Below are 16,239 nucleotides of genomic sequence, written 5' to 3' on the forward strand. Positions count from 1 at the left end.
CGACCCCGAGTCCGAGTCCGACCCCGACCCCGACCCCGAGTCCGACTCCGAGTCCGACTCCGAGTCCGACCCCGACTCCGACTCCGACCCCGAGTCCGACTCCGACTCCGACTCCGACTCCGACTCCGACTCCGACTCCGACTCCGACCCCGAGTCCGACTCCGACTCCGACCCCGACTCCGACTCCGACTCCGACCCCGACCCCGACCCCGACCCCGACCCCGACTCCGAGTCCGACTCCGAGTCCGACTCCGACTCCGACCCACTCGAGTGCATCTGCAGCGGGTCACAGCCAGCAGCCGCTGGCAGAGGGACGGCGTGGTTTAGTGGAGGACGTCGTGTGAGACGAGGCCGGGAGGCTGCAAGGGATGCGCTTCACTCTGATTCTCATTGTCACACCTGTTGTAAAGGAGGCTTGTCCCAGTCCATGGATAGAAGTGCATCGCTCACAGAACATGGCCCCTCTCATCTCCGGGTTCCCCTCGCCTGCACTCTTTATAGTTCTCATTCAAAGTCCCTGTTTCTCCTCCCGCTGCCACTGGTACGTTCCACCGCTCTAGACTGGAAGAACTAGGGCAGGCAGCTCCTTAATTACTTCATTAATTTTAATCTGATCCAATTAATTACATCTTTTCAAGCTCCCCCTGCTCTTCGTTCTAGTGGGTTGGAAGTTCCCTCGGACGCCAAGTACCACTGCTGGAGACCTTGCATGTCCTCTGAGGCGTAAAAACAGAAAGAAATGTCCAGCCCCTCCCGGCTAAATCAATTATGTTTCTCCCTTTGCCAAACAAAGACCCCTTTCCCTTGTTATTCAGTAATTATTCAGCCCGGTGCTCCGTCCAATTTTGTGCCTTGACAGCACTTAAGTAGCTTGTGAGTTTAACCCCTCTCACCCCTCAGCGGCAGCCAGGCGGGTCGATGCTGCGCTGCCTTTTGTCAAAACACACAGCGGGGGGGGGGGGGGGGGGGGGGGGGGGGGGGCTATGCTGTGTGGGCAAAATATATTTTAGGCCAATCAGCGGGAGATAGCTGGAAATTATGTCACTGGAGGGCACGCCACGCCGCACCGCCACACACGGCTAAAGAGGTGAGTTATTCGCTGTCATTTTCTAATCAGCCTCAAACGTATTGGTTTTGGGTAATTATCTGGCATTCATCAGCGCTCTGAGCATATTGATACGAGTGTGATGTGCTTCAGGTTATTAAAAGGACTTCGGTGTCTAAGTGTGTCAATGGTGGCATGTCGGCGTCATGGCGTTGTCATGGTGTTGTCATGGTGGTGTCATGGCGTTGTCATGGCGTTGTCATGGCGTTGTCATGGCGTTGTCATGGCGTTGTCATGGCGGTGTCATGGCATTGTCATGGCGTTGTCATGGCGGTGTCAGGCGGTGTCATGGCGTTGTCATGGCGGTGTCAGGCGGTGTCATGGCGTTGTCATGGCGGTGTCATGGCATTGTCATGGCGTTGTCATGGCGGTGTCAGGCGGTGTCATGGCGTTGTCATGGCGGTGTCAGGCGGTGTCATGGCATTGTCATGGCGTTGTTATGGCGTTGTCAGGCGGTGTCATGGCGTTGTCATGGCGGTGTCATGGCATTGTCATGGCGTTGTCATGGCGGTGTCAGGCGGTGTCATGGCGTTGTCATGGCGTTGTCATGGCGTTGTCATGGCGGTGTCATGGCGGTGTCAGGCGGTGTCATGGCGTTGTCATGGCGGTGTCAGGCGGTGTCATGGCATTGTCATGGCGTTGTTATGGCGTTGTCAGGCGGTGTCATGGCGTTGTCATGGCGGTGTCATGGCATTGTCATGGCGTTGTCATGGCGGTGTCAGGCGGTGTCATGGCGTTGTCATGGCGTTGTCATGGCGTTGTCATGGCGGTGTCATGGCGTTGTCATGGCGTTGTCATGGCGTTGTCATGGCGGTGTCATGGCATTGTCATGGCGTTGTCATGGCGGTGTCAGGCGGTGTCATGGCATTGTCATGGCGTTGTCATGGCGTTGTCATGGCGGTGTCATGGCATTGTCATGGCGTTGTCATGGCGGTGTCAGGCGGTGTCATGGCGGTGTCAGGCGGTGTCATGGCGTTGTCATGGCGTTGTCATGGCGTTGTCATGGCGGTGTCATGGCATTGTCATGGCGTTGTCATGGCGGTGTCAGGCGGTGTCATGGCGTTGTCATGGCGTTGTCATGGCGTTGTCATGGCGTTGCTATGCTTGGCTTCTTATTGTATCACTTATCTCACCGGGGCCTGAACAGTGCATTCATTGCTTCATCAGGCTAGACACATTACCCACGAACAAATGATGGAGAGAAACGCACAAACAAACACACACAAACAAACACACACAAACAAACACACACAAACAAACAAACACACACAAACAAACACACACAAACAAACACACACAAACAAACACACACAAACAAACAAACACACACAAACAAACACACACAAACAAACAAACACACACAAACAAACACACACAAACAAACACACACAAACAAACACACACAAACAAACACACACAAACAAACAAACACACACAAACAAACACACACAAACAAACACACACAAACAAACACACACAAACAAACACACACAAACAAACAAACACACACAAACAAACACACACCGAGCCTGCTGATCGCTCAGTAATTGGAATCCGTGTTCCAATCACGCCGCCGCTTCAGAGGACTTCCAGGTGTCAGTGGTTCCTCTCGTGTCCCTCACAGCACGTTGAGTAGAGACCCCTCATGTCACGGACATCGCCAACTTGGTTTTCAGTGAAGCCCCTAAAGCATCCCCTGTATTATGGTCTGTTTGACTCTAAATGACCATCATTTACTAAATAAACATCATTCTGTATTGAAGAAGACTTGAAACTAGAGATTGAGACCAAAAACTAATGTTTACAATGTTTACTGAGGGAATACATCAAGAGAAGTAGAGTCATTTATATAGACTTCTATACAACCAGAGGAGTCGCCCCCTGGTGGTCAGGAGAGAGAATGCAGCTTTAACACATGAAGCATAGACTTCTATACAACCAGAGGAGTCACCCCCTGGTGGTCAGGAGAGAGAATGCAGCTTTAACACATGAAGCATAGACTTCTATACAACCAGAGGAGTCCCCCCTGGTGGTCAGGAGAGAGAATGCAGCTTTAACACATGAAGCATAGACTTCTATACAACCAGAGGAGGCGCCCCCTGGTGGTCAATAGAGGGAATGCAGCTTTAACACATGAAGCATAGACTTCTATACAACCAGAGGAGTCGCCCCCTGGTGGTCAGGAGAGAGAATGCAGCTTTAACACATGAAGCATAGACTTCTATACAACCAGAGGAGTCGCCCCCTGGTGGTCAGGAGAGAGAATGCAGCTTTAACACATGAAGCATAGACTTCTATACAACCAGAGGAGTCGCCCCCTGGTGGTCAGGAGAGAGAATGCAGCTTTAACACAAGAAGCATATACTTATATACAACCAGAGGAGTCGCCCCCTGGTGGTCAGGAGAGAGAATGCAGCTTTAACACATGAAGCATAGACTTCTATACAACCAGAGGAGTCGCCCCCTGGTGGTCAGGAGAGAGAATGCAGCTTTAACACATGAAGCATAGACTTCTATACAACCAGAGGAGTCGCCCCCTGGTGGTCAGGAGAGAGAATGCAGCTTTAACACATGAAGCATAGACTTCTATACAACCAGAGGAGTCGCCCCCTGGTGGTCAGGAGAGAGAATGCAGCTTTAATACATGAAGCACATAGTTCTATACAACCAGGAAAAGACAATTACTTTAAGTTACACGATGTCCTACTCCAGAGGCACCTATGGAAGGTCAGATCTTTGGACTACATTGTCCATCAAAAGTCCACCTGGAGGTCCCGGTCTGCATCAGAACTGTCCGAACTCCCCTTAATGATATCAGGTACTCAAGCCTTCAGGCTCAGGTCTTCATTCCACCACATAAGTTTAATGAAGCGAGTGAGTAAACTACCCCTCATATAACAGAGCAACTAAACATATCTTAACAGCGGGGCACTAAATTACTGAGACAAGCTCATTCCAAACAGGGCTTGTATTTTATTAAAGAACTGGCAACCAAAGAGTTGGTGAAGGAGAAAGATAAGAAGGTTATCTGTCTGAATAATTGGAGGATAACCAAAGAAATCACAAAAGTGAGCGGGTCATTAACACATCTTTGAAGATGGCTTTCAAAGGCCAAATTATCTTTGACAGAAGAACATCATTAAATGAGAATACTTTCAGTAAATTGGCCATTTCTATTGTTACGTTTGTTTAGGCAACTACAACTAACTTAAAGGAATGGTTCCACATTTTGGGAAATACTCGTATTCCCTTTCTTGTAGAAGGTTGATTGTTAGCTTAGCTTAGCACAAAGACTGGAAACAGGTGTAAACAGCTAGCCTGGCTCTCTACAGTACGAGCTATGCTTAAGTTCACAAATAAGTATTTCCTTATTATTAACGAGTCGTCGGGCGGCCAGAGGAGGCTGACTATGTAGTAATATGTGGAATATCATGAATATCTAGGATTGCAGAAGAATGGAATCACATGAGCACCAAGCAAAAAGAACAACTCAACCACATAAAGAACAACATCAAAGGTTGAGGGATTGTTCTAAAGCAGACAACCCAAACGGTCTCCATGGATACGCAGCTGCTGGTCTTCAAACTCAACAACAAATTGAGAAATTGGTTTGTTTTAAAAATAAATAAAAAAGATCTTCTGAAACAATTCTTGGAAATAAAAGAGATATATTTTCACTTCTCAGCCATCAGCATTTCAATTTGCAGACACTCTGAGATTCACCTTCTAGTGAACAAGTAAGACATGTTTAACACACACAGACACACACACACACACACACACACACACACACACACACACACACAGACACACACACACACACACACACACACACACACACACACCTGATTGCTTGGTTCCCTCATGTTACAACAGACCTGTTCATGTATTAAAGTGGCAGCCCTCCGGTAAAAGGCCGGTCTCTCCCCGTGAACATCAGCAGCTGGAGCCTCCAATGGAGTGACACATGTTCCAGAAGAAGAAGCCGGTCCCCGGTCTCCGGTCTCCGGTCTCCGGTCTCCGGTCTCCGGTCTCCGGGTGGATAGAACCCCTCCGTCACGTTCCATTTCACCACTTTATTCAATCACGGTGTCGACCCGCGTGTCAATCAGCTCCTCTACCTTTCCCATTACAAATAATAATACATGTCAGACTCCAGGTAGTTCAGCTAGTTCTGCATCCCTTCACGGCTGCTGTGACATCTTTTAAATGATATTCATGCAGTTATTGGGAGAAATTATTAAATAAACGCGGACGAGGAAGCGAGAGGGATTATGCATTTCAAATGGTCCTCGTGCATTAAGTGTATCCGACACCTTGAGGAGGAAACTGATTGCTTCTGTTCATGTGAGTAATATTTTCCATGTCGACCACGGCGCGTTGAAATAATTAAAATAAAACTATCTTCTTCCACACCTGATTGCTTCCTCCGCGTTGCCCTTGTTGAGTAAGTGTGTGTGTGTGTGTGTTTGTTGAGTAAGTGTGTGTGTGTGTGTGTTTGTTGAGTAAGTGTGTGTGTGTTTGTTGAGTAAGTGTGTGTGTGTGTGTTTGTTGAGTAAGTGTGTGTGTGTTTGTTGAGTAAGTGTGTGTGTGTGTTTGTTGACTAAGTGTGTGTGTGTGTGTGTGTGTGTTTGTGACGGAAAAGAGATGAAAGAGAGAGTGAGATGGAAAAGAAAAGCTGCATTAGCTCGTACACATTGCATGACGTTTGGTTGAATGTTTGCCCAAAACCGACAATGTGACCCAGTGAACAGCGGTCTCCTGGGTGTAACGTAACAATGTAAGGTAACAATGTAAGGTAACAATGTAAAGTAACAATGTAAAGTAACAATGTAATGCAACAAAGTAACGTAACATTGTAACGTAACAATGTAATGTAACAATGTAACGTAACAATGTAACGTAACAATGTAACGTAACAATGTAACGTAACAATGTAACGCAACAACGTATTGCAACAATGTAACGCAACAATGTAACACAACAATGTAACGCAACAATGTAACGCAACAATGTAACTCAACAATGTAAGACAACAATGCAAAGCAACAATGTAACGCAACAATGTAAGACACCAATGTAAGGCAGCAATTTAAGGCAGCAATGTAACACAACAATGTAACGCAACAATGTAACCCAACAATGTAACGCAACAATGTAACGCAACAATGTAACACAACAATGTAACGCAACAATGTAACGCAACAATGTAGCACAACAATGTAAGACAACAATGTAAGACAACAATGTAGAGTCACAATAGAACACAACAATGTAGCACAACAATGTAGCACAACAATGTAAGACAATAATGTAAGACAACAATGTAGAGTCACAATGTAACACAACAATGTAGCACAACAATGTAATGCAACAATGTAGCACAACAATGTAGCACAACAATGTAAGACAACAATGTAATGCAACAATGTAACGCAACAATGTAACGCAACAATGTAGCACAACAATGTAAGACAACAATGTAAGACAACAATGTAGAGTCACAATATAACACAACAATGTAGCACAACAATGTAGCACAACAATGTAAGACAATAATGTAAGACAACAATGTAGAGTCACAATGTAACACAACAATGTAACGCAACAATGTAATGCAACAATGTAATGCAACAATGTAGCACAAAAATGTAACGCAACAATATAGCACAACAATGTAAGACAACAATGTAAGACAACAATGTAGAGTCACAATGGAACACAACAATGTAGCACAACAATGTAATGCAACAATGTAGCACAACAATGTAAGACAACAATGTAAGACAACAATGTAATACAACAATGTAGCACAACAATGTAACGCAACAATGTAGCACATCAATGTAAGACAACAATGTAAGACAACAATGTAGAGTCACAATGGAACACAACAATGTAGCACAACAATGTAAGACAACAATGTAAGACAACAATGTAGATTCACAATGGAACACAACAATGTAGCACAACAATGTAACACAACTACCGTAACAACGCCCCAGCATTCCGTGTGAAGTAACATTGTTTGGCTGATCCAATCTTTCCTTCTTCTCAGTCGTTATTGTTATTGTTATTGTTATTCGTGCAGAAACGTAAAGCAAAAGTTTATTCATACACAATTCATACACAAGGCAATTCAAAGTGCTTTACAGCTACATAAAAATACATTAAACGTACAATTCCAACACTTTTTCTTGGCGACTGGGCTGAACATAAATGAACATAAATATTTATATTTAATATCATTAAATGAACCAATATGTTTGGAAAGTCCACTCAGATTAGTGATGTGATTTGAGGAAGTGCTGCTCCGAAAAGCGCCCAGTCAGCACCAATCATCACAAATACACAGCATATGAAATCACATGCTAGCCTTCGTATTATGTGGGTCATCTGCCACGCTGCAAACAATAATGACGGGTCATAACGTCCCGTAGCACTGTGGCTAATTTTGTATTTAGTTCTGCTTTATTGCATACATTGTATTAAAGCCATCAATCACCAAAGGGGCCCGGCTCCGTCTGAAGGTCAGCTGCATGTGTCATCTCGTGTTACGGCTGCTGGTTTCAGTGGACTGGTTCCATCTCCCAGGTGGAGGTTTACGAGGGAACCGGGTCCGCCCACCGGGATCCAAATCCTCTCAGCACATTGAAGTCACGGGATACAAATATCACACTTTTCTGTCATGGGGGAGGACAGGTGTGATGTTCTATTATGTTTCTATTGTTTCTACTTCATGTTCCCTTCTTCTTTACCGTCAGCAGGCGTTTTTCTTTTTATTAATAACCCTCCGAACAACAACCTCCGTGGCCTTGATGAAGGAAACAGAACAATCATGGTTAGTAGAGGATGTCTTTTGGGAAGAATAACACAATAACCATGCCATTAATATTATATATTTATTAAATTAATATATAATATATATATATTATTATATATAATATATTTTACAAAATTAGCAAACAATGGAATCTTTCCATACAACTTGTTGGAAAAAAAAAATGTTGGAAAAAAGAAGGCGATATATATATATATATATATATATATATATATATATATATATATATATATATATATATATATATATATATATATATATATATATATATATATATATATATATCCTGTGATTCAGTTGAAGTTTCACTGAATTGTTGTCACATGACTGTTGTAGTTGACCGGAGGAGCTCAGAATTTATTTGGGGTAAAACTTTGAATGAGACATGTTTTTGAAATATCACAAATTGAAGCTTTGTTCGGTTTGCTTTCTCTGGCGAGGCTGCTCGTCACATCGTGATGCGTTCAAGGACCGTCGGAACGATACAAACCTGACAATGATGGACGTCTTTCACAGCTTCTGACTGAGATAAACGGATTGTTTAAAGAAAACATGCTTTCAGGTTCAGAGAACATGTGACAGAGAAAGCGACTCTCCCGTGGCCATCGACCGTGTCCACACAAAGGAAAAGAGGCGGAGCTCCGCATGCGTCTGTGTGATGCTTAATTAGAGCGAGCCAGTTGGTTAATTGTTTGGCTGATACGGTGGAGGAGGAGGGGGGGGAGGGGGGGAGGGGGGCACTTGATTCATGACAGGGAACCGCAAGTTTGAAGTGTGTCGACAGATAAGACTGCAAGGGTAATTAACAGAAAGAGAGAGGGATGATGAGAGAATGAGGGAGGGAGAGAACTGCCAAGCAGAATAAATGTCATCAAAGTGTCCCAGGGTTCAATAATGACTTCAAAAAGAAAAGGAAGAGCTGGTGTGGACGAAGGGAGATAAAGAGAGGAAGCGAACGAGAGCCAATGATTAAGGGCATAATTCCATTTTATTACACAACGGCGCTTCAGCCCAGGAAGCCAACTGGGCTGAAGCTGCTGGATCTCTGACAACACACAACAAAATACAAGTGTTGGTTCTCCTGAAGGTCACATGTCAAGTGGGAGGAAGGGCGCGTACAGGGTGGACATTCAACAGAGAGCATTAGAGTCCATTTGTAACAGATCCCCCCTTGAAATGCGACACACTGGCCCTTTTAAATGTCTAACATATGAGGTTTTTTAGATGAGGTGTAGATATTGTCTCCTGGAGAGAGCCAACAACCCCGATCACGCCCCCCCCCGCCCCCTCCCCCCCCCCAACATGAGGCCCCAGCTCATTCATGTCGGGGTCCTGCTGAGGGCAACTGGAACGTTTGGGAAACACCAGAACCGAGCGGTCCGGTCCCGAGGAGTCACAGCGATAAGAGGTGGGGGCAAAAGAAAAGGACAAGAGAACCGACAGGAGCCTCTTGTGGGGACACCTTGTCGTCTGTCAACCATGGTGGGGGGGGGGGGGGGGGGGGGGGGGGGGGGGGGGGGGGGGGGGGGGGGGGGGTACATTGATCCTGCTGTTAACCAGCAGAGTGTGTGTTGTCTTCTGGGTCGGTTTTGACCTTTGACCCAGACCCGGCTTGGTTCACAGAGGCTCATGGGATTGGGAGGTATGCCGTCTTGACCCCGAAGACAAAGCAGGTGGGGGGTGGGGTAGGGGGAGGGGGCGGGGCTGCATTCCTTAGCCAAGGTCAAGGGGGGGGGGGTTATTTGCATTGACTTTCACCCCCCCCCCGTCTTTAGTCTGGTCTCGTTATAAAGAGCTTCACACCGAGTGACCCCTGACCTTTGGTCCTCACTATATGATTGTTGGAGCCTTCTATCACTTTGTTTTTCCAAAGTCTTTGACCCTCAAACTCTTCATTCACGATCTGCTCTTTTATGAATCTGCCTTTCCCATTTCATGGTTCCCAATGAGACTTCTGACTGATCTCCACTTCTCTAATCGATCCATCAGTCGGCTCCTTTTCCCAGCGTTGCTGTTGGAGGTTTGAGATGTTTGAGATGTTCTGTCTGGGCTCCACACACAGCCGGGTCATGTGGACCAAGTCAGCTGTTTACTGTAAAATACATTTTTAACATGCACACGTTCCATGAGGTGAAATGTGACGAGCACCACGCGGTCAGAGGGAAGTGAAGGACCACCGAGGTCAGGCTGGCATGTTTGTTTGGGTCGCCACGTGATCCATGAAGACACAGCTGGAAAGTCTCTTTAAATATTCTGATGAAGGGACGACGTGTTGCTGCTCAAGGAGAACACAAATAAGAGTGAAGCAACATGAAGGTGTGGAAGCTTCAGGGCCGGATGGAGTCATTTGGGGGCCTCAAGGCAGTCATGGAGCCCTCAACATGAACTTGTAACTTATTTTCATCATCAGTCAATTATGTCCAGACATCTGGAACTGCATCTGTGAAGAAAAAAAAACATCCAGGTCATCAAATGCCCTAAAGTCTTTTCATAAGCAATATAAACTCTGGACAATATGATTGAAGAGCTCATTGGATGTGCTCATTTATTTCACGTTTACCATGAATAGAATAATTTGATTCCATGAACATCTGAAGGTTTGGGACAGATCATGAACACAGCGTTGATCCACGAGGACACGTTTAGATTAAGGAACAAGTTTAAATCATAAAAGAAGAAGAGATTATTGATGTTAGTAAAATACATCCATACAGGATATAATTACACCTTGTTCAGTACTAATTGAAACATGCAAATCAGATTCAGACATAAAAGGTCACACATAAAGCGCATTAAGTACATAAATCACTCTGGCACAATAAAAGGCGACGACACAATAAAAGACACGCAAGGTTAATAATAAGCACCCTGCACAGTCTTCCCATGATGCTTTGCTTCAGCTCCGCTATCCCGGGGCTACGAGCGTGTTATGAGCAGGTTTAACGGATCAGAATCGGAGGAAACTTTGAGTCGCTGCACTGCTAAGACACGAGCTCTTCTCTCACGAGGGTAATCTCTCTCATCCAGTCACTCGTTTCCCCGACTCCCCCCCTGAAAGCCCCCGGCACCCCCCCACTGCCTCCCAACCCCGCGGTGTCCCAGGTAGGTAAGTAGAGCTCTGCCGTGGGCGTAATGAGCTGAGGAAGGAGCCCTGCTGGAGAGAACCAGCGTGATCACTGCTCCCCCTGTTCCCATTTAGGGCCCGGTTTCACCTGGCAGGACACAGGGGGGGGGGGGGGGGGGGGCAATGGAGACAACAGGGCAGAAGGAGAGGGAGCGACTGTGTAACAATGGCCGTGTAATACCATCCACCTGCTGCCTTTTCCTTCTCCCTTCATCACCCACAGCTTCATCATAATTCATCCCCATCTCTCTCCCAGCAACTCACCACAATCACTGCGCTTCTGTTTTCTTATGTGGCTCTTCAGGATTGGACACGCTTCATTACCCCCTCTTTGATGTATTTCTTTCTTTTTCCTATCTCACACACACACACACACACACACACACACACTCCATTTCCCCCTGCAAGGTTTGTCTCTCATGTCTTTTGACCCCAGAAAATTCTATCTTCTTGTTGTTTTTTTATGTTTGTACATTTCTTTAATCTCATTTGTGGGATTGTGATTGATGTGCTCTGCTGTGGAACGCCATCACATGCTGCTGCAGTCCTTCAGATTAATTTCTTTAGATCCACCTATCGGCTGCCTGGTTGTTCGTCCATCTGGACGGTCCTCTGGCTACGGGACAGTGTCGGTCAGTTGTTATGCAGATCCCCTTCATCCTGAGATGTGACCGTCAACGGGTACGTGTGGCCACACAGACTTGAGAAGGAAAGAGTCCAACACTTGATGTCGTGTGTGTAACAGATTGAAAAAGCCTCTGAGGCAAAGTTGTAATTTGTGAATTTGGGCTTTACAAAATGAACGGAATTGAATTGAATTGAAATTCGAACCTGCACACTACTTCCAACCAGCGCCACCAACCGATCGGATACGAAGATTCAATAACGTTATAACGGCAGCAGCCTCAACGGAGGCTTTCATCAGACCGGAGGAACACTCATGTTTCCACTTTCCTCCCCACCTGACGTTGTCCACAGACGCCAGAACAAACTGTCCCACCGAGGCCACCGTAACCAGACTTCAATCTGTCTATTGCACTAACCTAAGACTAAGTTGATAGCTGGCCACAATCACAGAACTCCAGCCGCCATCCAATGTTTAAAGTGTTCACAGTGTTTTATCTTTTCTATCTGCTCCTTAGTGCACTGATCTCATACAGACTGAAGGATTCTGAAGGAAACTCTCCAAGAGAAGCCACGTCACAAGCTAGCAGCCACGACAAGTCAATGCAAAACCTTGAATGGATCGATGGGAGAAACTAAATGTGACGCTCAAACTCCGGAGCAGCAGTCACTGGCACAACCAAACCACCGGACACTTATCCTCCCAAAGTGGTTTGTGTATAAGTGAAAATTAGCTTTGCTGACAGCTTTGTCACGAAAAGAGCCACACTCAGAATCGGGAAGAAGAATGACCCCAACAGACACAACGAGGGTGAGTTCCACTGAAGATCATTCACTCAAAAGTAGCAATAAATCCCAGACGAGCGCCCACAAATCGTCTCTATGCGTGTGACAGGGAGTTGAAGTGCTACTTAAGGTTTTTATTAGACAAAAACTAAACAAGTATAACTATTTACAAAAGAGCATTGGGTGTGGAGAGTAAATGCAGCAGTAGTGAGTGGAATGTATTGATGATTGAGCAAAGTGCCCTAACCCAGGCAGCAAGATGTGTATGTGTATATATATATATATATATATATATATATATATATATATATATATATATTATTATATGTATATTATTTATATATATAATATTATATCTAAATATATATGTATGAATATATATCCTGTGGTTCAATCAGAGTGCTTCAAGCTACTCATGTTCACCATCTTAGTTCAGCATGCTGATAATAAGCGCTCAGTAAAACTGAGCCAGATGGAAATGTTATTAGTTCTGATTTTTGGTCATAGTCCAAAGTACTGGAGAACATTTGAAAAGTTGAAATTTGATCTGGAGGCACAAGAAAAGGCTCCGTGGAGCAACAATTGGTTACATCATGTGGCAGCCATTAATATCCATACAAAATGTTGTGCAGTTATTAATGGTGCCAATCCACCCAATAAATGTCGAGATATTTTCCAGGATGAGGGAAAAGTTTGACCTGCAGGTGGCGCTGGATGATAAGTCATCAGCCAACATCACTGTACTTCTATGGAACAACTAAAGAGTAAACTGCTCAGCTCTCTGGAGTTACCAGGACACTGTTTCTGAAGACATGACGCTGTTCAATCATTTTCACTTTCCGATGATGATTCACCTGCAGAGGCTGAAATCTCAAAGATGGATATCTGAGTAGACAGGAAGTAGACAGACACAGCTGCATGTTGCACACATACAAATACATTACGAAGCGTTACTAATCCGCAGGCGTAAGTACATCTCGGCCACTGCAACACACTTTTATTGTTTGCTTATGGACATTTTGTGAAGCGAACAGACAACCAGCAGTTCACACACACCTGGTGGAGATCTGCACTCTACTGAGCTACATATGCTATATATGTATATGTATATGTATATATATTGCTGATATGGGCCATTCTGCATAGTGAGATGTAGAAATGGGGTTCGAGGGATGAAGGGATGTAGAGATGGAAGTCAGAGGGATAAGGGGTGTAGAGATGGAAGTAGAGGGAAAAGGGGTGTAGAGATTGGGGTTGAGGGATTAAGGGATGTAGAGATGGGGGTTGAGGGATTAAGGGATGTAGAGATGGAAGAAGAGGGATAAAGGGGTGTAGAGATTGGGGTTGAGGGATGAAGGAATGTAGAGATGGGGTGAGGGATAAAGGGGTGTAGAGATGGAAGTCGAGGGATAAAGGGGTGTAGAGATTGGGGTTGAGGGATGAAGGAATGTAGAGATGGGGTTGAGGGATAAAGGGGTGTAGAGATGGAAGTCGAGGGATAAAGGGGTGTAGAGATTGGGGTTGAGGGATGAAGGAATGTAGAGATGGGGTTGAGGGATAAAGGGGTGTAGAGATTGGGGTTGAGGGATGAAGGAATGTAGAGATGGGGTTGAGGGATAAAGGGGTGTAGAGATTGGGGTTGAGGGATGAAGGAATGTAGAGATGGGGGTTGAGGGATAAAGGGGTGTAGAGATTGGGGTTGAGGGATGAAGGAATGTAGGATGGGGTTGAGGGATAAAGGGGTGTAGAGATGGAAGTCGAGGGATAAAGGGATGTAGAGATTGGGGTTGAGGGATTAAGGGATGTAGAGATGGAAGTCGAGGGATAAAGGGATGTAGAGATGGGGGTTGAGGGATTAAGGGATGTAGAGATGGAAGTCGAGGGATAAAGGGATGTAGAGATTGGGGTTGAGGGATGAAGGGATGTAGAGATGGGGGTTGAGGGATTAAGGGATGTAGAGATGGAAGTCGAGGGATAAAGGGGTGTAGAGATTGGGGTTGAGGGATGAAGGGATGTAGAGATGGGGGTTGAGGGATAAAGGGGTGTAGAGATGGGGGTTGAGGGATTAAGGGATGTAGAGATGGAAGTCGAGGGATAAAGGGGTGTAGAGATTGGGGTTGAGGGATGAAGGGATGTAGAGATGGGGGGTGAGGGATAAAGGGGTGTAGAGATGGAAGTTGAGGGATAAAGGGATGTAGAGATGGAAGTCAAGGGATAAAGGGATGTAGAGATGGGGGTTGAGGGATTAAGGGATGTAGAGATGGAAGTCGAGGGATAAAGGGATGTAGAGATGGGGGTTGAGGGATTAAGGGATGTAGAGATGGAAGTCGAGGGATGAAGGGATGTAGAGATGGAAGTAGAGGGATGAAGGGGTGTAGAGATTGGGGTTGAGGGATTAAGGGATGTAGAGATGGGGTTGAGGGATAAAGGGGTGTAGAGATGGAAGTCGAGGGATGAAGGGATGTAGAGATGGGGGTTGAGGGATGAAGGGGTGTAAAGATTGGGTCGAGGGATAAAGGGATGTAGAGATGGGGGTCGAGGGATTAAGGGGTGTAGAGATTGGGTCGAGGGATTAAGGAATGTACGTTTCATGAACATGTGTGTGTTGGGAAGTTTCATGAACATGTGTGTGTGTGTTGGGAAGTTTCATGAACATGTGTGTGTGTGTTGGGAAGTTTCATGAACATGTGTGTGTGTGTGTTGGGAAGTTTCATGAGCATGTGTGTGTGTGTTGGGAAGTTTCATGAACATGTGTGTGTGTGTGTTGGGAAGTTTCATGAGCATGTGTGTGTGTGTTGGGAAGTTTCATGAACATGTGTGTGTGTGTTGGGAAGTTTCATGAGCATGTGTGTGTGTGTTGGGAAGTTTCATGAGCATGTGTGTGTGTGTTGGGAAGTTTCATGAACATGTGTGTGTGTGTTGGGAAGTTTCATGAGCATGTGTGTGTGTGTTGGGAAGTTTCATGAACATGTGTGTGTGTGTGTGTGTTGGGAAGTTTCATGAACATGTGTGTGTGTGTTGGGAAGTTTCATGAACATGTGTGTGTGTGTTGGGAAGTTTCATGAACATGTGTGTGTGTGTTGGGAAGTTTCATGAGCATGTGTGTGTGTGTTGGGAAGTTTCATGAGCATGTGTGTGTGTGTTGGGAAGTTTCATGAACATGTGTGTGTGTTGGCACCTTTTTTTTGCTACCTCCTTCCAAAGAGCAGAGATATGTGAGGTCACTTAATAAATTCCCCTCTCTTCTGTCGTGCCGTAAGTTCTAATTACCAAATGACTTGCGTAATAATTACAAACATTTTTATCGTATCTGTCAGATCATTTTCCAGAACCACTCCATATTGTCAACTTAAAACGTTCCCAGCAACAGTTAAGTCAACTGTGAGGAAACATGCTTGCAAAATGTATTTGTCAAATAATTATATTTGCCTTTTCTGCACTATTTGCCGTTCTTAAACTGAAGACAGATGAAGCTACAGGAAACAGACCATCATGGGTAGATACAGCATCATGCACATGTACCACCAGTGACTGAACATCTAACATAATGATCTGCTCCTCATACCAGGTTGCTCAGTTCCAATGAGAATCTCTTGATCGCTGATTTTCATACTCAAACGGGTTTATCTCCTTAATCACAGGGGCTTTTTAAATAACGTTGGTTAATGTTTATAATAAAGAAAACACTTTACTTCAGATGTGTATATAGCAGTATGTGTTACTGGTTACGTTTTATTGCAGATGGAACACAGAAAAAAC

The 16,239-nt window shown here is 45.2% G+C and overlaps 1 protein-coding gene across 1 annotated transcript in view; it reads left to right on the forward strand.

Moving 5' to 3' along the window:
* LOC117731138 (clumping factor A-like) overlaps positions 1-16,239 on the forward strand; it is a 32,182-nt gene that overhangs the window by 8,640 nt on the left and 7,303 nt on the right. The window contains exon 2 of the mRNA XM_034533294.1: positions 1-305. This exon is cut by the window's left edge and continues 770 nt beyond it. Coding sequence (XP_034389185.1) covers positions 1-305 — 305 coding nt within the window. The remainder of the gene's footprint in view (positions 306-16,239) is intronic.

This window comes from Cyclopterus lumpus, chromosome 5 (assembly GCF_009769545.1).
Source record: "Cyclopterus lumpus isolate fCycLum1 chromosome 5, fCycLum1.pri, whole genome shotgun sequence".
Taxonomy (NCBI): Eukaryota; Metazoa; Chordata; class Actinopteri; order Perciformes; family Cyclopteridae; genus Cyclopterus; species Cyclopterus lumpus.